We start from the raw sequence: 25,702 nt of genomic DNA on the forward strand, positions 1-25,702 counted from the left end.
CTGAGAAAGCACTTCCTACTTCCTACACTGCCATGTGCTTCTGCGTTGCCATCCCGTTTGCAGATTTGTGCAGCTATTTGTATGTCTGAATTCCTTCTTGATAAACTGCAGGGTGCCTGGCAGCAAAGCCTGGGTCTGGTACACTTCTCTATGCCCCGCGGTACCTCACCACACCGTGAGTGTGTGCCAGGAAAAGTATACTGGGGGAAGGAGATGGGAACCTTGTCCTACCCACTTGCCCTGCCCAGGCCCCAGTCCATCTGGCCCTTATGTCCCGGGGGACCCTTACCTGCATGCCCAGGCAGATGGTGTTGAGCATGATGAGGGCAAACATCAGGTATTCAAAGTAGGAGGAGGTAACGATGTACCACACCTGGTACTGGTATGGGTTTTTGGGGATGTAGCACCTCAGCGGGCGGGCCTTCAGGGCGTACTGCACACACTGGCGCTGAGACACAACACCGCAGGGCAGGTCAGCGCTGGCGGCCCCTTCCTTGCTCTCACACCCACAGGCACGGGCTTGAGGGAACCCTGCACTCCGGTCAGCCAGGGGCAGCTGTGGCCAGGAGCTTGTGGCTGATGGGCTCGGTGGGACTGTTTAGGGGACGCATCCCAATGGGCCTGTGGGGTCCCCTTGAGTTATCCCAGCCCATTTCTAACACAGCTCCAGCCCCACCCAGGGGCTCTGAAGCGCTATCCTTCTCTGGGCATCACGAGAAGTCCAGGAGAGGCCTCCCACAGCACCAACTTGTCTCGGGGATGGGTTGGAGATGGGGAAGGGTGTATGGAGGCTGGGTCTGGGCATGAAATGGAGGTTCTGGGGTCAAGTCCAGCCCTAGGGCTTCTCACTGGCCAGAGCCTAGGGCTCAGGCTGGCAGGAGGCCTGCTGAGTCTGCTCTCCACCTCAGCCCAGGCACCTGGTTCTTGTCCAGCTCACAGTTCTTGTACTCAGTCTCCCCCTGCTCCTGGAAGGTGACGATGACAAAACCCACAAAGATGTTCATCATGAAGAAGGCAATGAGGATGATGTAGATGATGAAGAAGATGGCCATCTCCACTCGGTAATTATAGACAGGGCCCGTGTCTTCCTTGTAGGCATCTATGGCCTGGTAAAGCAGCCTTGGGGTGGGCAGAGGAGAGACAGATTAGACTGGGTGATGAGGCAGTGAGCCAGGCCAGGAAGGATGGGCTTTATCCCACTGGCGATGGGGACCCAAGGGAGCTTTCTGAACCTCAAGCAATAGGAGGGAAGTTAGGACCATGCCAGAAAAGGTTGGAATAGGTCCTGGGAAGGGCCTGCCTTTCCATAGGATGCCCCATCTACCCCATCAATCAGTAGGGCTCCCCATGTGGGCCGAGAGGCCTACACCTGTTGGGGGACGGGAACATTCTGTCAGAGTCCCCAGGTCAGGATGTCTTTGGAGTAGCCAGTCAACACACTACTCCAACACACCTCAAAGCCGGTGGGTTTGTTGAGCCCCTTACCACGGGCCTGGCACAGAGCGATGAGGTCTGCAGAAGGGCAAGTTGGCTTCCTGTCACTGCCCCCACCATCCATGCATTGGACCCAGGCCCCAGCCCTCACTCACTGAGGCCATCCCTCAAAGGTGGAGACTGTGAAGAGTGACATCATGGCTGAGAGCACGTTGTCAAAATGGAAGTCGCTATGTATCCACTGGCGGGGACGCAGCTCCATCTGCGTGGGGTCCCCATCCTTGTACACATAGTAGTAGCCCCTGAGGTGGGGAGGCTCAGTCACCCCACTGTGCAGGGCTGGGCAGCCTCCTCCCCACCCACGTCCTCTGGGCCCTGGGCAGTGTGCACACAGGAGACTGAGGACCAGAAGGGACACTGCTGGGCACTCCCTCACCACAGTTACCCAAGGAAGGACTCTCTAGAACACTTCCTGGGCCTAGGGGCTCAGGTTCCCCAGGTTTCCCTCACACAAGGTCCCCCACCCAGTGGCTGTCCCACCACACGCCCTCAGCCAGCAGAGCTCAGCCCACCTGCACTCCTTTTCTGTCATCTTAGATAAGTCATTGCAGCTGAAGAATTTCCCCTATGTCCAGGAGGAGAAGGAGGGAGGGAGAGACACACATTGTCATGGGAACAGGACTGGAAAATGGCCTAGGGAAGTGCATAGTGGCAGGGCGTGTGGACGGAAGGCCCTGGCATCATCTTTCTCCTTCACCATCATCCCTTCCCTCAGCTACCCTGCGGCTTTCCCCACCTGGCCTGAGGCTGCCAAGGCTGAGAAGCCAGTTCCTAAACAGGCTGGGCCTGAGGGAAAGGAAATATGAATACAGCTCAGCCCTGCCCCTCCCTCAGGGAGCCCCCGCCCCCCATCTCTACAGGAAGCCCTCTTGAGGTCTCCCCGTAACAGACAAAGAAGAAGTGCTGCCCCCCCCCCCCACCCCAACTCCACCTTCCTTCTCCTCCCAGTGTGGCGGCCACAGGGCTGTGGTGGGAGTCACAGCTGCAGGGATGGACCCCGACTGGGCCTTGATGACACAAATCATCTCAAAGTGGAACGGAGTTCCCGCACCCCCGCCCAGAGGCCCATGGGTACTGTGCTCCCTGTACAGGTTGCAGTCAGCACAGTTTCCCTTTTTATCTACACCAGAGACTGGGCACCCAGAAGAGTCTGTCTAAAGAAAAGGAGTTGATTGTGAGGCCCTAATGTAGCTACATAACATCCCAAGTTCCTGGAATCTAGTCAAGTCCCCGCAGAGAAAGAGCCGCCTTGGCCAAGGATACAGGACTGGTGGAAGGCACAGTGGTCCTGCCCGCTGCAGGGGTTTGCTGTTCCAGCCACATCCCCCTTTATGGCTGCCAGACCAGAGGGGTGAAGAGGAGGCAGGTGACATTGGGGGAGAAGCAGGGAGAGGACACAGCTGTCACTGGACAGGTTTCTGGGCACTTGAAACCAAACACCCATTTTAATATAGAAAGCAAGCTCTTGATGTAATACAGAACATATGCGAAGTTTCCACAGGGTAACACGTGGGGGTAAGATGCTGCTTGTAACTGATGTGTGACCATTATCTGAGCAGGCAGGAGCTGGGGGTCTTTTGATAAGAAACCAAAGCACAGGGGCCAGAGGGGTCGGGGGGTTGAGGGACAACTGCTCTTGTCTGGAAGGGACACAGGAGCCAGAGGAGGGGGCTGCTCATTCATTCCTTCAGGGAGTGTGTCTTGTGGGCCACCTGTATGTCAGACCCAGGCTGGGTGCAAGGAGTCAGACATACACCCAGCGCCCCTGGCCTGGCAGAGGAGGGGGCAGGGCTCGAGGGGAGGGGGCAGCCCTCTGCTGGAGCTAGGAAAGAAGGTCACATGCACATCATGGTAATTCAGGTTTCAAGGCTAAGCCATCTCAGTCTGGATATGGTTTCCTAGGTGATGCCTCCACCCCCTCAAGGACAGTAACCAATAGGACCCATCTCCCTTAAGGTCATCTGGGAACCCCACCTTGACTCCTCTCCCTCCTTCCTGCTTCCTGCTTCCTGCCCACAGGGAGGGACTTGTAGGGTTTGCTTCATGACTCTCTCCCTAGCAGAGGTGCCGGCCCAGAGAAAATACTCCATAAATGCTGTTCAATGAATGAATGACTGTAAGATGATGTCATTGCCTAGGTCTGACTGAAGTGACGTCATCGCGATTATCATGCTTCAGGGGCAGGAGCACATTGGGTCACGGAGGGAAATGTCAGGGTGTTGGAGTACTCAGGTACCAATTTTTGTGTCCTGCAGATGGTATGAAAGGCAGAGGCATCGGGAAACCAGCTTAGTGGAAGGGGAGCCTTGTGGGGCTGATTCCTAGAGAGGAGCCACATAGCTGTGTCCTCCCAGGAAAGTGAGAACAGAATGAGGTGGCCCCCAGAGTACAGTGATGGCTTCCCTCCCTCAGAAGCTCTTGGTAGATATGAATGATGCCAGATGTACTAGCCGGGAGCATGGGGTGCAGAAGTCCAGCTGACTGAAGAAGGTGGAGTGGCTGGGGGCTGGTGAGGGGGACTTGTTTTAGATGCTGGGCAGGATAGGAGGGGTAGGGGGTATGATAACGGGGAGAGGTGCTCACAGGACCCGGAAGGTGGGGGAGGGGACTTGGTCCTCAAGAAGCCATGGAGAGCCAGGAAGACAGCAGGTGCAAAGGCCATGGTGGCCAGCAGAGCCACTGGCGCCAGGAAGGAGCATCACCTAGGAAACCTCATCCAGACTCTGGAGAGCTTGGCCTCACAACTCTGCACTCAAGGCCATCTGTTTTCGTGGTTTGGGGTTCCCTTTGCTTAGAGGGTGGGGAACAGACCGGCTCTCGCCTTGGCCTGAGAGCTGGCACCAGGGCTGCAGAAGGGACGCACAGCTGCCCACGCAGGTGGGGCTCACCTTGAAAAGCTGGACGCCGATGCAGGCAAACATGAACTGCAGGAGGGTGGTGACCAGGACGATGTTCCCGATGGTGCGGATGGCCACAAACACACACTGCACCACGTGCTGGGGAGGGAGGCCAGGTCAGCACCAGCCCACCCTTGCTACCCCCTGCTGCCTCCCAGCTAGGCGGGGGCAGAGAGAGCTTCGCGGGGAAGCACGGCTGCCCCGCCCCATCCTTGCCCCCATTTGGCAAAGGGGATGCGACACGTGCCCCAGCAACAGCTGGGCTGCGGTTTCTAGAGTCAGGTCCTTGCAGCCCCCCTCTTATCCTGCTCCTGGGGTCCCACCCAGGCCCTCTCACCTTCAGTCCTTTGGCTCTGTTGATGGCCCGGAGGGGCCGGAGCACCCTCAGCACCCTCAGGATTTTCACCACGGAGATGGCGCTGGACCTGGGAAGGCAGAAGGGAGGCAGGGAAGAGCTGAGGGCAGCTGTTCTAGCCCTCCACCTGCTTGCTGCTTCTGGTCCCCCACATCTGCCATCTTTCTGCCTGAACACACTCCTATGCTCCCCACCCTTCCCTTAAGTGTGTGTGGAGCCCATCCCAGGATAGAGCCACCTCCTGCTAACTGGCACTGTGCCATGCAGCACAGGACGGGACTCCTCCCTGAGGGGTGGGGGGGCTACAGGCTCTGTTTCTCCCATCAGACTGGGTGAGACCCAAAGGTAGGACTGGATCCCCTCCTGCTTAGCACTGTCACTTCAGTCCAGTTGGTGACACCCCAGGGGACCCTGGACCCCCATCAATGGCCTCGAGACTCCCTCCCCTTGCAGCTTGGTGCCCACCCACAAACAGTGAGTGGGACTCCACTCTGAGGAGCAGTCCACGCCTGGGGCCGGCCCCTGTCACTGCTCACTCAAGTCCCATGGAGATGAGGGACACGGCCACCACCAGCAGGTCCAGGATGTTGAAGTAGTTGCGGCAGAAGGAGCCCTTGTGCAGGAAGGCACCGTAGGTTGTCATCTGCAGGGACAGCAAGCGTCCTGGGTTGGGGGGAGTTTGGGAACAGGTGTGTTCCCACAACGAAGGACTTTCCGAAGGAAGATCAGCCTGCTTGGAAGACACCTGCTGAGGCAGATGGCTGCCAGGAGGTCTCTACCCTTCACTCCACTCCTTGCTGTGTCCTAAGTGCTTCTCCTCCCGTTCTCTGCTCCCAGTTCTGGAAACATGAGGACTTCTCATGGGCAGCTCTCTGAGCTTGTCTCTTTGGTCAGATGCCATAGGGCACTCCAGTCTCCTTCCCCACGGGGCCACAGAGTGGGGAAGCCCTGGCCCTTCTCTCCCCTGTGGAACATGGTAAAATACTCCTCCTCCCTCCCGGGAAGCAGCTTCAGAAGTCACCTGTGCCCTGAGGACTGCTGAGCCAGGCTGAGCAGCCCCTTTAGGACCCCGGCCCCTCCCTTCCCCATTGTCCCTCCCTCTTGCTGTTCCTTCAGCTTCTTTTGTGTACTCTGTGATGATCTCCCAGGCCTTTTGTGCAAACACGTCATGCCCTTGAAGTCTGAGGAGCCTGAAGCCTTTCCTGGCATTCAAGGTGATTTCATCTCAACTTGCCTTCCCAGCCTCTGTGTTCTGTGCTATATCCCAGCCCAAAGGGACCACTTTCTCCTCTCTGAGCACATCTGAACCACCTTCTCACAACGTGTTTGCCATTTCCTGTCCTCCTGGACTGCCCCTGCTATCTCTCCCTAATGAAGTCCTGTCGAACCACAAGGTCTAACTCTAATGCCACCACCTTCAGGAAGTCCTCTTGGACCTCAGGGAAGCCATCATCCCTCTGCTCAACTGCTTTAATAGTCAAAGGCCTTGAAATAAAGAACTGTCCTGATTTCATGTTACAGCCTGCTCTGGACTATTCCTTCTGCAAAGCTCCCCTCTTCTCTCTTCATTCATGAAGGTGAAGGCTGTGGCTCTTGGGTCCCAGATGGGCCCTCCCTCTGCCCCTGAGCCCCTCCACTGTGATGGTGTGAACCGAGTGTGTCTGCCTTGAGAATGAGAGAGCGGTGATGTGCTGTGGGTAAGGAATGGTGGGCAATAAAGGTCAGAGCTGCCAGAAACCCACCCAGGGCAAAGGTCACTTCTCTGGGGACTCCCGGAGAGAGGCTTTTCAGTCATTGCTAACAAAGGTCTAGGAACAAATCATGGCTCCCTGGGTCTAAGGCTGATTGTGGCTTCAATATGGAGGAAGAATGCCCAGGACTTTATAGACAGGGACTGTGCTCACTGAGCAGAGCTGAGAGGTGTGCAGGCTGCAGGTTGGTTATATTCACGTCCCTACCCCTCCACCTGCTCACCTTCTTGCCCCCGCTTATGAGCAGAAACCCCATCTGCTCCTGGGTCCTGTGAGTCTCTCCCTGATGTTCTCCACTTTCTTCTTGCCTTTCCCTCATCCCTGCAACCCAGCCTCTGAGTGACTGCAGGGTGTGTAAGTTGGAGCCACATAAGGTCTGGTTTCCTGGCGTGGAGACACCACTCACCCAGGCTGTCCCGCAGCCTTCACCCACCTTGAGGACAATCTCCACAGTGAAGACAGAGGTGAATGCAATGTCAAAATACCCAAGGATCTGGTGACAGGGCAGGGGAGAGAGAAGTCAGTGAGAGGAAGAACCGAACAATGATATCATTGTTAACTTCATCAAAATCCCAACCACCACTACCATCACCACCACCACCATCATCACCACCACCACTGCCACTATCATTACCACCACCACCACCATCACCATCACCACCATCGCTATCATCATCACTATCACCATCACCACCATCACCGCCACCACCATCACCAACACTACCACTATCATCACCACAACCACTGCCATTACCATCATCATCACTACCCCCAACATCATCACTATCACCATCACCACCAACACCATCACCAACACTACCACTATCATCACCACAGCCCCTGCCATTAACATCCTCACCACCATCACCATCATCATCACTGCCTCCACCACCATCAGCACCACCACTATCACCATCACCACCACCACCACCATCACCACCACCACCATCACCACCACCATCATCACCACCACTATCATCACCACCACCATCATCACTACCACCATCATCACCACCACCGCCATTATCATCATCACAAGCACCACTGCCACAATCACCACCACTATTACCACCATCACTGTCATCATTAAAACTAGGCAACAGGAGCCTGTCTATGTTGCATGCTGTGACAACACTGTTCAGGAGTGGGCTGGCTGGTCTTACCCCTCCAGGGATTTGAACTCTAAGAAACACTGATGCCTCTGGCCACATAGAGCATACAGTTAAACTCTGAGCCCCAGGGTGAGGTGGCTCACCCAGTGTCTGGGTGGCTGAGGCCTAGGGTAGGGAGGGGTGCTGAGCTGGCAAAGGGCACAGGTCTGCCATCACCTGATTCCTCACAGACTCGGCCCGGATGGGATCCTCAGCGGCCAGCGCGGCACTGCTGAGCAGGATGAAGAGCAGGATGAAGTTGGTGAACCAGGTAGCGTTGACAATGCGATGACAAAAGACACGGATCCTGGGGGAGGGATGGCAAGGGGAACAGGGGAGCAGTGGGCTCCTGGACACTCAGGCCTCAGAGCCTCTGTCCCACAGATAGACAGTGAAACCCTTCTTCCTGGGTCAGTGGAGAAGGCTGGCCTGCATCTGAATTGTCCTCTGGCTGGACATGTGGGGGCCCTGCCCCTTGTGCTCTGAGTGCAGCCCTAGCCCCTCTCCCAGCCAAATCTCTCCTACCCCCTGTCCCCTCCCCAATACTCCTCCACCACCCTATGGTTTCCCCACAAAAAGAATGAAGCAGGTGGATCTCCATCCGTGAAGCAGACAGATGAAACTCCACGACAACTATGGTCTATGTATATTTTAAAGGTATAGAAGTGTAAAGCCAAAAAGAAATACAGCCTCACCTGGTTCTCATCCCCTTGTCCTGTCTAAAATTGCCCCCAGAAGGGAACCAACATATAAAACCCCTCTTAGCAGTAAGTAACCGATAAGGTTTAAGACACTACTTTTCCCAGAGATACTAGCATTTTAAACAAGGCGCAAGATCTTAAAGGAATCATTTTCTCATAGTGTGATTGTAGGCCCAAAGAATAAGGAAAGGCATCTTTTTGGAGCAGAACTTATCCCTCTCTGAGAGCTCCATCAATCACCCTGCACAATGGCCAAGGGACCACCCACTTGTTGGTGGGGCTGAAGATGAAGAAGGAACTGGCTTCTGGGATGGGCACTGCCTTCTCTTTGAGCTGCAGCTCAGCCAGGGGGCGTGGTCGGGGGCTCACTGGGATCTCAGGCTCATCTTCCTCATCATCGCCTGTGGGAAAGGGAGAAAGAGAAATTGGGGGCTCCTTTACATACCATACTCCCCCAGGTTTCTGTGCTCTGAATCCAACCTTGAACCCCCAGCAACCAGCAAGTGAAGGTGGTAGCGGGCCAAGGCAGGACACAGATGTCCAGTCCAAACATCTCCCTTTACCCTCAGGGAATAAGTTTGAACCGTCAGGGGGAAATGTCAGTCCCAGAACCTTCCACAGGTGAGGCCAAGAGCAAAGGCAAGGAGTCTTGCTGTTTCATCTTCTGTCTCAGGGCTGGACTCACACCGTCTCAAATGCTCACACCTGGGAGATGGGGTGGGGGGGGCTACTTCTGATGAGGCCTGAGCTATGGTCCAGGCTCTGGCCCCACCCTGCTGTGTATGCTAGGCAAGTTTCCATCCTTCCTGGGCTTCAGGTCCCCAGTTTGTGAAATTGATTAGGGGCAGGAGGCTTGTCAAAATAAATAAACTCTGAGTTCCTCTCCTGAGCTAGAATTCTAATAATCATTTCAGAGAGAAACTGCCAGCATGAAAAAAGAAAATCAATATTCCTTGAGCTTCAGCTAGTCCCCAGTACCGAGGCAGATACCAGGGTAGGAGGGATAGAAGAGGAAGAGATGGACCCTCTAGATTCATTTGCTAGGTCTCATGGCTTCATGAAACTGCTGACTACCTGAGGTCCTCAGCTGGGGGCTGGCAGGGGGAGGCGCAAAGATCCAGTGATCAGGCTGGGGGCACTGTCAAAAGTTGGAGTGAAAAATTCTTTCAGGCACTGTGCTGACAGCTCGGAGCCTGGAGCCTGCTTCAGAATCTGTGTCTCCCTCTCTCTCTCTGCCCCTCCCCACTTGTGCTCTGTCTTTGTTTGTCTGTCTCTCTCTTTCAAAAATAAACATTTAAAAACATTTAAAAAAAAAAAAAAAAAGGGAGGGCGCCTGGGTAGCTCAGTCAGGCGTCTGACTTCGGCTCAGGTCATGATCTCATGGTTTGTGACTTTGAGTCCTGCATCGGGCTCTGTGCTGAAAGCTTGGAGCCTGGAGCCTGCTTCAGATTCTGCGTCTCCCTCACTCTCTGCCCTTCCCCTGCTCGTGCTCAGTCTCTCTCTCTCTCTCACAAATAAAGTAACATTAAAAATTTTTTTTAATTGGAGTGTCCCTCAATATGCAGGTCTTTCCCAGTCCCTTGTTTCCCTCACTCTATCGCCACCTCATCCTTACCCCTGCTGGCCCCTGGCAGAGCCCCTTGGGGAAGCCTTGAAAGAGCCACTAGATTCTTCTTTCTCCATGTGGCAGCCTGCACAGGCTCTCAGCTCCACCAGAAATCTCCCTTTCTCCCTTCTTATAATTGGAAACTGCTAATTCTTAGAACCAGTATATTTGCTTTCTTTTTTGCCTCATCCATGCCCATTTTGCTAATTGCTTTTTGTCCTAAGCCACTTCAAATCACCTTTGGAAAGAAGCAGAATAAATGTATTCAACCTCCTTGGTAAGAACTCTCTTGCCAATGCCCACCCCACCTCCCCTTCCCCCCTTCTTTCCAACCCTTTTCCTTTTCCTTAACCTCTGATTTCCTGGGTCAGTCATCTCCCCTGCATGCCAGCTACTCCCATATGCTGGGTTGCTAGGTTGTTAGATGAAACAGCTCAAGATGAATTATTTTAAAACCCAACCATTCATTTCTGGCAGACATTTGAAGAGATGTGATTAGTCCTGTCTTGATCAGCTCCATTCTCCCACACATCACTTTGCAAAATTCTTTCATGTGTTCATTTATTCTATTTATTGAGTCCCTATTCTGTGCCATTTGGAGCACAAAAAGTCCCCCTGGAGTTTAGAGTCACTGGGGCAAACAAGCTAATCAGCTAATTCCAGAAATAGCCTGAAATTGCCCCAGTGACTCAGTGCTCCAAGGACCTGTGAGCGGCGGGCTAAGAGAGAACCTCAGAGCTTTGCGGCTCCAGGGGTCTGCCAGGCAGCTTTTTACATGAGCCCAGCCCAGTTCTGCAAATCCATGTGTTCTCTCCTTCCACAGCAGCTACTGGTTACTTCATTTGTGAGACATTTATAGTTTATCCATGGCTGTGTATTACCCTCCTGCCCACCCTATCCTTGCCTCCTTCATTTAGATTTTCCCACAGTGCAAGTCATGGTTCTATTTATCCCTGTACCAGTCCAGCCCCCAGGCACGCTGGACATGGGGTGGGGAGTAACCTGCCCATCTCCTACACCTCGGACAGATACCTCCTCGTCCATAATCTACTCTGTGTGCATGACCAGAATGGAAAACTTGAAAACAGGAGTCCTCAGTACTGAAGTATGTAACTGGCACTCAATAAATACTAGCTGATTTGAGTGAAAATAGAATGTGTGGATTTTTCCATTGTGCATGTTGGACACGAGGCAGGCTGGCAGATGGCGTATTTGCATGACTAGGTCAGAAGGGAGGTCTCTGTCTCGCCATCCCCTCCAGGAAGGATCTGGAAGGGGATACACAAGAGGTTGTCCCTGGGGAGAAATTGACCCCAGCATACACCCCAGCAGTCCCACAGCCCTCACCTGGGAAGTCAGCTGAGGGGTAGGGATCCTTCACTTCATTGACATTAGATTCAAATTCGTCGATTTTCAGCTATAGGAAGGAACACAACGAAGATGAGGATGAAAGCAAAGTTGTAGTTTCTGCTTACTGAGCATTTACTGGAAGGTCAGTGTAGGTTGGCTTCAGCTCGGTCCTCCCTACAGCCTGGGGGATAGGTCATATAGGATCATTCCCTTTCTATGAATGAGAAGCCAATCCTAGAAAGGTCAGACAAGTTGCCAAGACCTCAGCCTGTCTGAGCCCGTGCACGGTATCTCCTGCTTAGTTCTCTGGGGCCCAGTTCTCCAACCCTTGGACCTCTGCTTCCACCATTTCCAGAAAGTTTGAGCAGAGCCAGGCTGGAGCAAGCAGGAAGGGATGGGAAGCCCAGCTGGGCCTCTCAATGGAATAGGGGTGTCAGGTGGGGAGGGGGATACCTTGACTGGGGTGGAAAACTGGGACTCTGAGGAAGTCTGGTTCCCAGCCTGGGGCATCTATGCCTCTCAGTACGAAGGATTCCTCGTGGGAGTGTAGCCACTGACTCTCTCCCCAGTTGAGTGGAGGCAGATGTCCTCACCTGGCTGATAACCAGGCAGATAGCTCCTTTCCGAATCCCTACCTACCCGCCAGCACCCTAAGGCATGGAGGTGAACCAGAGGACTTGCAGAGTCCCTCCCCATCCTGTCTCTGAAGATACCCCACACGATGCTCACCTTGGCAGTGGTAGGGATGCCTTCACCTTTGGGTTTCTGTTCCAGCTTCTTGGCCATCACTGACTTCTCTTCCTCTGACTTGTCTGGAAGACCCCTAAGTTTAAAAAAACACACACACAAGAAATCCCACAGTAGAAGCCCAACTAGAAAGTTTTCAGGGATCTGCTTAGTCTAATGGCATCCTCAAGGGGATCCCACACCAAGGACTTAGGGAGCTCTGTAGAGGATGGAGCAGCATAGACTGCCAAATGGGAGGTGCTATAGGCCTGGGCAAGTCCTTTCTCTGTGATGAAAAGGCATGATGCTCCCCTTGGGGCTGTGGCTAAATATGGCTCACTGGTCAGCTGCACTTAGTGTTCATTGAAGGTAAATGAGTGGAAAGTGGTTTTGTGCCTGTTTCATGAAGAATTCACAACGTGGAAGCATGATTTGGTTCAAGATGGGACTCAACTCTTTGGAAGTATCTGGATTCCTTTGCTAATCTCTCTCTTTCTCCTCCTATCCTGCCTGTACCCAGAATGGGCGTGTCATTCCTGCAGGCATGGGCAACAGAGGAAGCAGGATTTTTGTCTAGAACCATTCACTTATGGTTCTCCAATCAGCAGCCTTGGGAGCTTGTTAGAAATGCAGAACATCAACCCCACCCGATGCTTAGTGAATCAGAATCAGCATTTTAACAAGATCCCCCAGGTGATTCATTTGCAGTTAGAATTTGAGAGACACTGTGTGGAAGACCAGTCCTGCTTCTACTCCTAGAGGAGGGCGTCAGGCTACAGAGACTTACACAACTCACAGATGGAGTGAAGAGTAAAGGACCCGAGAAGTCAACCACCACTTCACATACAATATGGCCAGGGCTCAGCAAAGAGAAACGACTCCCTTCAAGAAGTGCAGGGACTCGGTGGCAGGACTGGTAGAATTCTTAGAACTCTCCACCAGGCCACTCTGTCCTACCTGCCTGGCCATGCCACCACATTTCCCGAGGCTTGTCTAGAAGCCGACTGCCTCCAATTCTGTGCCCAGGGATACCACCTAGGATGTCAGCCATCCCTCCACATGCTGGCTGCAGAAGCCTGCCCACTGGGACAGGTGTCGCTGTGGCACAGCCTCTGCTCATCAGGTTCCAAGGAGCCACCTGCCCCAGAGATAGGAGGCCATCATCAAGCATGCCAGGCCCGTCCCTTCTGAGGATGCAGCACTCACTTGGACATCTTCCTGCGTTTTCTCTCCTCCGCTTTGGCCTTCTGGGCAGAAGTCAGGCTCTCTGCCTCAGCCAGGTTGTCCACAGCAATGGCCAGGAAGACATTGAGCAGGATATCTGAGGGTGTCCAGCTAAGGAGTCTTGGGTTGTGGATGAAAGGAAAACCTTGGGGGCCAGAGTCCCACCCCACCCATGGGTTGGTGTGACTTAACCCCGCTTCATTGGTAGGTTGTTGGAGTTCTTCTTGCTGGTCACCCCATGGGATGGCACAGGGTCAACCACATGCACAAGCATCTGCAGGGGAGCCTGCCTGCAGAGGGTGCCCATGATGGGCCTTGAATACCCTCCATTTTGCCCACAGGACTGATCCCAGCTCTTTCAGGGGGTGTTGTGGGGAGCCGGTAAGGCACTGTAACTGAGAGTCGTGCTCAGCACACATGAACTGAAGGAGCACTGGTTCCCTCCCTCCCTGCTACTCGTAACATCAGCTTGCACGGGGCAGGCATCAGAACCTGGGCACTGCTGGCTCTGTCTGCCTCATCCACCTTGCCCTCCCATCTGCCCATCTCACTCTCGGTCTGCCTGTTCCCTGGCTCCTCCCTGCCTGCCTCGGAGCCTGTGGACCAGACTGCCCACCATCTTCACGGCCCTCCACCAAACCTGTTCCAGGCTCACCAGCTTCTCTGGGATTAAATCCTGTCACCTGCAACCAGTCACTTCTGCGGTCCTTTCCCTTTCCTGCTGGAAGGAATTATCCTACAGCTTGACCTGCACTTGCTATTTGCTATGTCCCATCTCCCTGCCCCCACCATGAGCCAGGAAGCTCCCCTCCAGCCAGAGGGCCCAGTGTTTGGCAAGTGGGTACCCTTGACCCGCATTTAAAGCCCCTGTCCCAACCCCCTCCCTCAGCTCTTTTCTTTTCCCTTTTCCTGAGGGGATACAATTGCCACAGACAAAAAGGATGATGAAATAAATGCACACGAGCACCCCAGGGTAGGACGGCCCGCCGTAGGCCATGATCCCATTGTACATCACAGAGTTCCAGTCTTCACCTGTTAGGACCTAGAGGGACAGGGCGCACTGGGGTAGAGGGATGCAGAGGGACTTGAGAGTCTTCTGTCGGGACCACATTGCCCAAAAGGCCCCTTCCAACTCTGTCAGTTCCCCTCAACCTTTCCTGTCTTCGTTCATGGCCAGGATGAACGGTCCCCACTCTTCTCCTGGGAGCCCTTACTGCTGCCTCTTCAGGGCCAAGGAGTTTGACTGTGGGGTCACCACGTCCCTGTGCTCTGTTCCTAATGCCCAGACTTAACTGTCCTGCGCCCACCCATGCCCCCTGGCATTCCAGCCTCCAGAAATAGTGTGAAATGTCAAGTGCCTTCTAGGTCATGATGCCGGACCAGCCTTGGGGTGAATGGAAGAAAGAGAGGATGAAGTCATCTTTAAGACCAACTGACTGCCACACATTGCCCTTCTCACTGGTACCAACGAGGTGATGTCCTCATAAGTGCTGGCTCTGACACACAGGAGCGTTCCTCTGCTCTACACTAAGGGGGCTCCTCCAGGAGGTTATGGCTCTGAAGGCCCCATGAGTCACAGCTGTGTATCTCTGCATGGCTTCTAGTGAACGTTGCGGGAGCCATGTATTCCCAGTGAGAAATGATTGGCATTTCTCTGGGACTTTTCCAGTCTTGTTGGGGGACAGCTCATTGTCTGACTCTGTGCTTAGAGATATGAGTAGTGCATGAGAGAGAAAGCAGGCCCCTGGACTCCATTTATTTGGTATCAGTGATCCTACTGTGGGCCAGCACTCTGCTAGCCACCAGGGACAAAGACAAATAGGACAGACTGTGCACAGCTCCTAGTCTCGGGCGGGTGAAGGAGACAAACAGCAGCTCTTACAATAGAGAGGAGCACAGAGGTTGAGCAGACCTGGAGAGGGACCTTGAACTCAAACCAGCAGATCGCAGAAGGCTTCCTGGAGGAAGATACCCACACCGATCTTGAAGGACAAGAAGTGGGATTTAGCACCTGCAGCACAACCTACCTGGAAGACGCTGATGAGGGCCTGCGGGAAGTTGTCAAAGTTGCTGCGCCGCACCTCCGTGTCCTCGAAGTCATACCTGCCTCCGAAGAGCTGCATGCCCAGGAGGGCAAAGATGATGATGAAGAGGAAGAGCAGCAGCAGCAGGGAGGCGATGGAGCGGATGGAGTTGAGCAGGGATGCCACCAGGTTGCTCAGTGACGTCCAATACCTGAAGGCAGAGAGAGGGTCACAGGTGGAGAGCAGTGCCCCCTGCATGGTGTCCATGATGTCTGGCCGGGCTGGGGCAGAGGCTCAGGACTGAGGGACACAGATGGAAAAGGGGTGGCCTTAGGCCGGGAGGCCCCCAGATTCATGCTGCACACCCGCGCTTTCCTTCTGTCCAAACACTTCTTGAATTTTGTCATTCATACTCCTTAGTGCAACTAAGTCAGTCACACCACTAGATTTAGACTCCATGAGACTAAGAACCACAACCACTTTTCTGCGCATCCTTGCCAGCCCTGTGCTAGCACAGTCCCCCACTCAGGTGGGTGCTCAATAAGCCCTCCGAAATCAATGAGTGAGTGTCTGCTCCCGCACCACCTTCCTTCAATCCTTATGCTTTATTCTCTTTCCCCATTTCCACCCTCTTTCCCTACTCCTTTCTTCTCAGCTTCCTCTCCTTCCTCCCTCTCCCAATGCTCTTCTCATTCTCTTTCCTCTCTCCTTTCCATACCCCTGCCCTGCCACAAGATGGTAAGAAGGAAAAAAATATATAAAGGAATGAGGTCAAAAGGGGAAGTCATTTCTCTGGCAAAGAGGGGGGTTTCTTTTAAGGAGGGAGGGAAGTCCTGGGCAAGGGGACACCCGTGAACTTGCACACACCCCACACCACGGGAAATGAGCCAGTTTGGACCAGACCAGGCACTTGTCCGCTTGCCCCCCACCCTGCCCCCGGAGCCACCCCCCAGCAGCCTGGCCCGGCGCTTACTTGGTGATCTTGAAGATCCGAAGGAGGCGGATGCAACGCAGCACAGAAATGCCCAGGGGGGTCATGGCTCCCGACTCCACCAGCAGGATCTCCAGGATTCCGCTGCACACCACGAAGCAGTCGAAGCGGTTGAAGATGGACATGAAGTACTGGCGCAGGCCCAGCCCGTACATCTTCATCAGCATCTCGATGGTGAAGAGGGCCAGCAGCACGCGGTTGGCAATGTCTGCAGGGTGGGTGGCCGGGCCTCAGCGCCTCCGCTCTCTTTCCCTCCCCCTGCCTCGGGGACTTTGCCTTGGCCCCTCCCCCCACCCCTGACACCCTCACGTGCTTCTCCCTTTTCTGCTCCCCAAGTCCAGTCACACCTGGTGAATGTTGCCCATTGAAGGAACGCTGATATAAATTTCTAAAAAGTGAAACCATATGATATTTAACAAAAGTGAATTTTATTACTTTTAATTTCACTTAAGTTAAAATCAAGTTCTGCCATACTCTCCTTACTGTGCACATCCCTGTCTCTTGCTGGAGGTGGGGACCCCCCACCTTTCCAAAGCCAACCTGTCCACCTATGCTTTGCCCCCTGACCCCCACTCACGAAACCCACTGTCAACAATCTCTTTTCTTTCCTGTGTGTTTAATTTCTCCTTTCAAATGGATTCTCCCATTGCCATTTTCAAATGCAGAAGTCTCTCCCATTTCCACCCACCCCACCCCCCAGATAGTTCCTGCTCTAGCTCTCTCTTCCCTATCACAGACTGACTTCCCAAAAGGTTATCTACTCAGATCCTTCACTTCTTCACACCCTGCCCTGCCCCATTTACTCTTTAACTCATACCTAAGTGGGTCCACCTGATCCCTCCACCAACAAACTCTCTCAGGGTCATTACTTTCATGTCAGTAAATACAATGGTCATTTTAACCTTCAATTTTCCTGACTTCCTAGAAGCACTGGGCATTGTTGACCAGCCTTGCTTTTTTCAAATATTCTCTTTCCTTAGCTTCTGTGACACCATTCCTTCTGGATTTCTCCTACTTCTCCTGCTTCTCCCAAGCCTCTTCTGCAGATGCAATTCCTTATCTAATCATTGAATGCTGACCTTGAGCTGTACATTTAGTATATAGGATCCTCTGGTGATCTGGTGATGCCTTCTAAGGCCGTAGCTTCTATTGCTGTCCCTGCGAATGATGCCCAACTTTTAATTCTTCAACTCAGACCTCTCCACTGAGTTCCATACCTGTCTTTGCATCTGCCTCCTTGACATTTCCATTGGGATGTCTCAAAGGCACCTCAAACTCAACATGACTGACACTAAGCTGATGAGTCCTGCCCATCCTCCCTCACGCCAAAATATACCCAGTCATTGACTGTCTTCCCCATCTCAGTTTGTGCCACTACCATCTCTTTGTCTGTACAGGCCAGGAACCTCAAATCTCTGACTCTTTTTGGTGGACAGTGTTCACATCTTGTCCACATACAGCCATTGACAATGCATTGGCCATCTTTGGCACATTCAAGGGGCTTGCAAGAAGACTATTTGCAATGAATGCATGCATAAAGATTGGTTGCAATGCGTGCATGCATCTGATCTGTTGTAATTTTCCCTATCTCCTTCCTATAGAAAAAGACGGTCTTCTATATTCTTTCTTTTATCTTTTTCATACTTTAAACATAGTATCTTTTGTACTGTTCTATTATCTCATGCCCCTGGGGTTTCTAACTCCTACTGGTTGTTTGATAATTCTTGCTCAGGGTGGCCCTCCTTATTTGGTTTGCTATTGTTTTATTGTGAGTTCATCTTTGGGAAACACTTTTCTCTGCAGGAATTCTGTATGCCTTGGGTTGAGAAAGCATCTTTAAAGAGTTTATGTTTGTTTCTGCCTGGTACCACAGGGGTTTCACCTGGCTGAGACTAGTTTTTTATGTTTCTCTCTTAAATTAGGATCCCTACACCACGTGGGTTAGTGCAAATTGGACCCTATACTTCTACAGGGCACAGATTGGATTTCAATTTTTCCCCTGAGACATTTTTCCTTATTCCTAGTGCTGCCAGCAGGAATAAACTTCCACAGTCCTTCCCTGGCCCAATCCACAGTGAGATTTTTGCTTCCCTCACATAGGGGCAGCCCTGGGCTCCAGCTCTATGCAGTGGTCAGTTCTAGTTCCTCATCTCACCCAGGCTATGGGCCCTATCTCCTGTTCCTGCATAGTCATTAAGAACCCAACTGCTACCCTTCAGGGTTTAGCTCTAGGTCTAGAATATTCCTGGAAGTCAACTCTTGAGCTCACTGCTCTGGCTTTCAGTGGCTTCTTCATCTCTGTGACTCAGAGACTTCCTGGCCTTTCTTTGAAATATTGTTATTATGACTTAGGCAGCATTGCTACGTGTCTGTAGTGGTGAAGGCATTTAGCTTAGTCCGCCATGTTGGAACTGGTCTCCCTGTCCTCTTAGTCTCTGCCTTTTCACAGTCCAGAGCTCCTCATGCAGAGGAACATTTATCATGGGGAAGAGGCTGACTTACCTTCCTCCAAAACTGATCTTTCAAAAACTCAGGTCTGATCATGTTATACTCCTGCTGACAACTTTTCATTAGCTTCCCGCCACTTGAAGTTTAAAGTCCCAACACTTCACCAAAAAGTATTTAAGGGCCTCTGTGTGCTAACAACCCCGCTACTCTCAGTTACATACAAAGTTCTTACAGCTCCCTGAATTCACCAAACTGTTCTATATCTTCACATCTTTCACATGCTGTTCCTTCTGTGGGAACTTCCCTTTAACTGCTTGGAGGCTTGTCTACTTATTCTTTAAGATCCATGGAGCTCCAGCATCTCCTCCCTTGTAATCCTTCTCTTGCTACCTTATATTTGCTTCTATTTTTTTAAATTTATTTGCTTCTATTGTTCCCTTCCCTGTATGGACTTGACATTATTCTTTAGCATCTGTCTTCTCTAGCTAAGTAAGTTCCTGGAAGGCAAGAATAGCATATTGATTCTCTCTGCATCCCGAGTTCTTTTTCTGTGCCTTACATATGGTATGCATACAATAAATAGTTGGTGAAAGACTGCTGTTTGGGGAGTAGAATTTGAACTTGGATGTTTGGAGTTCTAGATTGCTGGTAATCCTTATGTTCAGAATCTGAAATTGTAGTAATTTACCCAGACACCTGGGTGAGTGGTTGGAGGCTTCCCAATGAGTTGCTGTAATTGCCCCTGGTAACACCAGGGGAAAAAATGTACTACCAGCCTATAATTTCTAGCAAACAATGTCAATACCCACTTGATGTCTTCTGCAAAACCTGAGGTGCTACTGGCTGGCTTTGGCATTGCCACATCTGCCCTCTTCCTGGCTTTACTCTGTGCTGTCTCACCTTGCAAATGGGTCAGCCAGAGAGGCTGGTTGTGGTGCTCTGAGGCGATAGACAGGGTGTTGAGGGCAACGATCAGGATCACCAGCCAATAGAAGACTCTGGACTTGATCACATCGTGGCACTTCCAACGAAAGATACGGTTCCACTGCCTCCAGTGGCGGCTGGGAGAGGAGAAAGATGGAGGCAAAGAGCACCTTTATTCTAAGCTCCTTCCTTTCTGTAGTTGCTTTGGGATAGACCCCAGCCATACTTAACCTCATCGCCCACTCTGTGGCCACATGGGAGAAGTTAAGGGCAAGAACTGCAGAGCCAGACTGATTTAAAATCTTGCCTCTTACTAGTGAAGCTCTTCCTCTTTCAGAGGAGAGTAATAACAATTCCAGCCTCAGAGGGAATTAGACATTATGTGAGCACAATGCTTAGCACAGTGCCCGGCATACTCTAAGGGCTCCACATACTTTAATTTTAATTAAAGCACACTGGGACGCCTCATGTTGCTCATTATAATAAAAGCAATTCTGTAACAGATTAATCATATCTGGTGTTGGTGAGGGTGTGTGGAAAGGGCTATGTTACAATCACTACAACTGCTTTGGAGAACCATTTGGCAGCACTGACCAAGGTTTCAAAATCTATATATTCTTTGACCCAGCAATTCCATTTCTTGGAATCAGCCCAGACGGAATATTCATACTTAGGTACAGCTGCTCCTGTGGCGCTGTTTGCATTGTCAAAAATTGCAAAGATGAATGAAATATCTTATGGTGTATTCATACTGTGAAATACTTTATACCCAAAGATACACCAAATGAAGGTATGTGAACCATCAAGCCATAAAGACATGGAGGAAACTTAAGTGCCTATCACTAAGTGAAAGAAGCCAGTCTGAGAAGCCTACGTACTGCATGATTCTAACTATGAGACATTCTGGGAAAGGCAAAGCTATGGAGACGGTAAAAAGATCTGTGGTTAGTGGCAGCGGGCGGGGGAGTGGAGGGAGGGAGGGAGAGGAGGCAGAGTGCAGCAGATTTTTAGGACAGGGAAGATACCGTGTATGATATTATAATGATGGATCCATGTCCTCATACATTTGTCCAAGCCCATGGGAGGAAGGGACAGCGCCAAGAGTGAGCCCCACGGTAAACCAGGTGCATCACTTCTAACAACTGTCCCATTCTGGTGGGGGGATGGTGATGAGTGGGCAGTGCCATGTGGTGGCAGGGGCGTATGAGAAGTCTCTGTGCCTTCTGCTCAATTTTGCTGTGAACCTAAAATGGCGCTAAAGAAATTAAAGTCTTAAACAAAAAGATGGGTGTGTATTATAAAGTTGCCCTAAACAGACAATTTTAAGTTAAAAAATGTCTGTAGATATTGTGTATATCGTATTCATTTGTTTATCGAGTATTTGGCAGGACCTCCTCTGTGTTGGACACTCTTCTGGGTTCTGTGGTGACAGTTAACATAAAGAATCCCGTCATGTAAAAAGCCAAGCAAAACAAAACACCTCGTGTGTGTGTGTGTGTCTGTGTGTGTGTGTGTGTCTGTGTGTGTCTGTGTATAAGAGAGATAAAAGCATACCAAAGGTCTTAGAGGGATACACATCTGTTACCATGGTTACCTCTTTGCAGGGCGAGTGGGACCCTCATCTTTTCTTTGATGTATTTCTCTACTCCTTGAGCTTTCAAAATCATAGTGATGTAAGGATTTGTCAAAGGAAGCAGGCAACCAAACAAATACATCTTCCTCTTGAGACAAAGGCACTTGAGCCTGGAGTGTCCCCTTGTCTCCAGACCCCTGGGCGGCCAGCCTCCTTCCTGCAAACCTGTCCATGCTACCTCTTTGCAGAGCACACCTTCCCTCTTCTTGAGCAGAGATTTCCAGGACTAAGTACCCCACTGACTCCACTCTCATCAGAGGGTGAGCAGCCAAATTCTCTCCTTGCCTCCTGCCAGGCTTCTTCCCTGTGCGGTGTACACGCAGGTCATCTGCTGAGTGCCCTCCGAGTACACTGGGGGATTGGGAATGTGACTCTAAAGTGAGTACGTGGGTTCTAGCAGTACGTGGGGAACAGCAAATGGGTCCAAACTCCATGTCTCGGGGAGCTCTGAGGCTGGGAAGACCCCAGGGGGAAGGGAAGATACTCACACGAACTGGATGATTTTGTTCAAGCCCTCGATTTCATACAGGCTCTCTGTGTCAGAGCCTCCTTCATCCAAAGACAGCTTCCCTGGGAACAAGAGAGAAATGGTGGGCCAGTCTTTGGGGCCCCTCTGGGCTGGACACACCTAGGCTGGGCACACCTGGAAAGGCGGCCGTTGGCTGGAGGCACCTGTGACAACAGGCCCCAGGCGGGCCTGGGCGGCTCTGTGCTTTCCTGAGCTGCCTGAGGAAGAGCCCACACCTGCAGGGCAGGGGTGGCTGTGGACAGGCAGGCTGGCACTCTGTATTTCAGGAAGAGCTCCGGGCACACCTAGATGCCGTTGTTTTGGGCTGTAAGGCTTTAGGTGGGTCACTCGCCCCCTAGGGGCCTGAGTTTTCTTACCTGCAAACTGGCAAAGTTATACCTGCCAGAAGGGCTGCCAGGCTTGCAGAAGGGTTACAGACACAGCGCTCTCTCTGGGAGCCACCCCCCCACCCCCGCCATGAGGGGCAGCTCAGGGGTGAGGAGGGCACGCTGTCTATGGCTGAGGGCCCGAACCTTCTCTCAAGTCCTCAACGTCCATGACCTCGCCCTGCGTGATCCAGCTCATGTAGCCCCGGAGGTCCTCCTCCAGCTGCTGCTTCTCCCGGAGCTTTTGGAAGGTTCCCCTGGACTTGGCCTTCTCCCGCTCCTTAGTGAATTCCCTGAAGGAACAGAGAGATGGGGAAGGGCAGAGAAAAATAAAAGGGCGTGGAGGAGGATTGAGCTTCCGAAGGACAGAGAGAGCACATTCTGTGGCTGGATGTGCCCCTGCCTTCAGGCCCAGGGTGTCGCCTGGGGTCCAGGTGCCCTTCCAGGGGACAGAGGGGCAGCCACCCTCATGCCCCCTCCCCATCCCCCACCTTGGAGCACATAGCCTGCTTTTCTCATTGTCTTCCTTTCATCTTATCTAGTAGTTATCCTACCTCGTCTTGGGGTTACCTTGGATATTAGGGGTTAATGACATGACAGTCCATTTCCCTAACAGAATCAGCCACGGGTCCTCAAATCTGCCATGCTGCCTGACCCTCTAAGCTACCTTAGGAATTTAGTTCTGCTTACAGACCTAAAGCCTGGAGGAAATTCCCCTGAGTCTAGAAGAAACCAGCTGGCCATACTAGAAGGAAAGGACCAGAAGGTCAGTGAGGGGTCTTCAGACCAGCAGAGGCAGCCTTCAGCCACTAAGCAGGGTGGAGAGAGGGAGACTCAAGCGTGGGCATTGGCTTGTCACATCAGCGCCTCAGCCCTCAGCACCACCCCCAGGGGACAGAGCTCGGGCAGGGGGTCTTTACCCTTTCCTGCTGTGGATCCTTTGGTATTTCCTGGAAAACTGTGGCTACCTTGTCAGGAAAATGTTGCAAAATGCACAGGGTAAAACCATCTCGTTACAAAGGAATCGATTATATTGAAATATAGTTATTAACACATAAGGAAATTGTGGTAAGTGCCCTATATGCTTCTCTGTGAACTCATTCACTAGCAGAGTCAAGTTGCAGATCTAACAACTATGGTAGTTTCAAAGTAGTAATGAGAGTCAGGACCATTTGCAACAATTGTAAGTGATGTGTGGTTTCTATTGGGACAAGTCATAGGGAGTGCTAAATACCACCGTGGGGAGCTGTCTCCATGCCTATTGAAAGGAAACACTAAATTTCAATCAGAGCTAAAAAAAAAAAAAGACAAGTTTTTCTCATTCAAGTTCATGGGCCCCCTGAGTTGTTTCTACAGAATGCCTGGAGGGAAGCTACTGGGGTGACGTGATGGCCATGGGGAAAGGGGCTGACGGTCACTTCTAGACTCTCCACTGTGGCCCGCGTGGAGTCGTCACAGAGAAAACAGCTCTCATTAATAATGACCATTGGTACTTAGTGCTCATTATATGCCAAACTCTGTTCTAAGCACTTTATATGTATTAACTCATTTAATGCTCCCAACAGCCCTGTGAGATTATTCCTATTTGACAGATGTGCGCCCTGAGGCACAGAGGTTAGGTAATTAAGCAAAGGTCACATAGCCACCAAGCAGTAGTGCAAAGATTTAAACTTGGACAGTCTAGCTGCAGAGTCAGAGTGCCTCACCGGAAGCCTACACTGACTCCTAATGTGAAGCATCACCTCAGGCATATCCAGGGGCAGGAGGCTGGGATCTCAGGGCCTTCACTCAGAGGGAGTGCAGGTGTAGACGGACAGAGGAAGCAAGGATGGGAGAAGGCTTGAGAAGGGAAAAAATTAAAAACTGAGGGGCTCCTACTTGCATCTCAAATGTCTCCCTTGCTAACCTGGGAGCGGGCACGTGTTCTTGGCTAAAAGGGGATAAGCAGAGGCTCTAACCTACATTTCCCTGCCCTGCTCCTCCCCTTCCTCCTCCTCCTCCTCCTGCACCTCTTCCTCCTTTACCGCCTACTCTCTTTCTCCCTCTTGCTCTTTTCCTTCTCTCCCTCCTCCCCTCTCTGCCCCTTCTCCCTTCCACCCTCCATCCTTGTCCTCTCCTTTTCTTCCCTCTCCCCCCAGCTGCTTGTGAGCTTCCTTACCCGCTCAGGACACCCAGCACCAGATTGAGAATGAAGAAGGATCCCAGCAGAATGAGGGTGACAAAATAGATCCAGGGCCACTCGTTCCCGATGGCATCATTGACCTGGTCCAGACAGAGGAATGAGTCCCACCCCCTGACCTGAGGGCTCAGGTCCCCTTCGAGACTCAATTCTCCACCTGGCCCTGGGGACAAGGAGAGAGGCCATCTGGGCCCAGTGAGGGGACTGTCCTCACATCTAAGACCTGGAATTAGAAACACTTCTCAAAAGAAGTCTTGCTGACTGTCCCCTTGGGCCAGACAGGACTGATGCATTTTTTCCCTCCGACCATTCACCTCCCTGGCTCGACTCTCTCATATACTCGCCCTCCAGTTAGTTTCTTTACAGCCAAGATTTTTCCAAGTAGAAAAAACACTATAAAGTCTTGGCCTGAGCTTGCCCAGCTCCTTCATAAACAAGCTTGGTGGCCCTAGACAGGTCACCTAACGTCTCTGAGCATTACCCCATCAGTCCATGGGGATAATCATAGATGCCTGCCCCTCACAAACCTGTAATAGAGGTGAAATAATACGTGCCATTCCTTTGAAATGTTTGATAATTTGCTCCCATGATAGGAGCTTACAAGAGCTACTCACACTAATCCTTTATATTTACAAAGCATCTGACAGCTTGACCATCTTTTCCTCAACAGGCAGTGTCACATTGTGACTAAGAGTTCTGGGATCAGAGCCAGGCAGATTAGAGTTCACTTCTGGGATCTGTTGCTCACTAGCTCCATAACTTGTGGGCAAGTTACCAAACCTCTGTGAGCCTTAGTTTCCTCATCTGTAAAGTGGGAACCATGCCTTCCATTGTTGGAGGATTAAATAAGAAATGCAACCTAGCTCCTGATAACACCAAATAAATAATATACTCCAACAAGAAAACTTATATAGCATTGACCATGTTGCTGGCTCTGCTGTAATTCAGTTAATCTTCCTAGTAGTAACCATCAGAACTACCCTATGATGTAGGCAGTATTTTTATTTTATAGACAAGGAAACTGATATCTAATAATATTTATATGGGAAAGCAGTCTTGCCAGTGGCCAAAAAAAAAAAAAAAAACCCAAAGGGCCCTTCATCCCTCAAGAAGTCTGAGATTCTAGGTCATCAGGAATGAGTCACTCACAGCGAGGCTTACGGAAAAGTTAGAAGCTAAGACCAGAACCCATGAAGCTCCTGGTTCCCTTTCCTCACCCACCTCTCAGGTTCTGCACACACAAGTTGTACCTTGGGGACTGTCCAAAAAATGCTGGGACACAAGAAGGGGACAAGAAGGGGGCCATGCGCCCTGTGTGGGTTTCCCAGGGAGGGATGAGAAGCAGCCGTGGAGG

General features: G+C 51.7%; 1 protein-coding gene across 1 annotated transcript in view; it reads right to left on the reverse strand.

Annotated features, from left to right (window-relative positions):
* CACNA1S (calcium voltage-gated channel subunit alpha1 S) overlaps positions 1-25,702 on the reverse strand; it is a 67,825-nt gene that overhangs the window by 20,541 nt on the left and 21,582 nt on the right. The window contains exons 7-26 of the mRNA XM_039227512.1: positions 24,328-24,431; positions 22,317-22,462; positions 21,764-21,845; positions 19,619-19,779; positions 16,253-16,478; positions 15,283-15,490; positions 14,177-14,297; positions 13,238-13,352; positions 12,035-12,128; positions 11,303-11,372; positions 8,618-8,750; positions 7,826-7,955; positions 6,931-6,990; positions 5,283-5,389; positions 4,729-4,816; positions 4,383-4,490; positions 2,007-2,059; positions 1,590-1,736; positions 918-1,119; positions 290-448 (exon numbers count right to left, since the gene is read on the reverse strand). Coding sequence (XP_039083443.1) covers positions 290-448; positions 918-1,119; positions 1,590-1,736; positions 2,007-2,059; positions 4,383-4,490; positions 4,729-4,816; positions 5,283-5,389; positions 6,931-6,990; positions 7,826-7,955; positions 8,618-8,750; positions 11,303-11,372; positions 12,035-12,128; positions 13,238-13,352; positions 14,177-14,297; positions 15,283-15,490; positions 16,253-16,478; positions 19,619-19,779; positions 21,764-21,845; positions 22,317-22,462; positions 24,328-24,431 — 2,514 coding nt within the window. The remainder of the gene's footprint in view (positions 1-289; positions 449-917; positions 1,120-1,589; positions 1,737-2,006; positions 2,060-4,382; positions 4,491-4,728; positions 4,817-5,282; positions 5,390-6,930; positions 6,991-7,825; positions 7,956-8,617; positions 8,751-11,302; positions 11,373-12,034; positions 12,129-13,237; positions 13,353-14,176; positions 14,298-15,282; positions 15,491-16,252; positions 16,479-19,618; positions 19,780-21,763; positions 21,846-22,316; positions 22,463-24,327; positions 24,432-25,702) is intronic.

The sequence above is a fragment of the Hyaena hyaena genome, unplaced genomic scaffold (genome assembly GCF_003009895.1).
Source record: "Hyaena hyaena isolate Hyena2069 unplaced genomic scaffold, ASM300989v1 scaffold_28, whole genome shotgun sequence".
In the NCBI taxonomy this organism is placed as follows: Eukaryota; Metazoa; Chordata; class Mammalia; order Carnivora; family Hyaenidae; genus Hyaena; species Hyaena hyaena.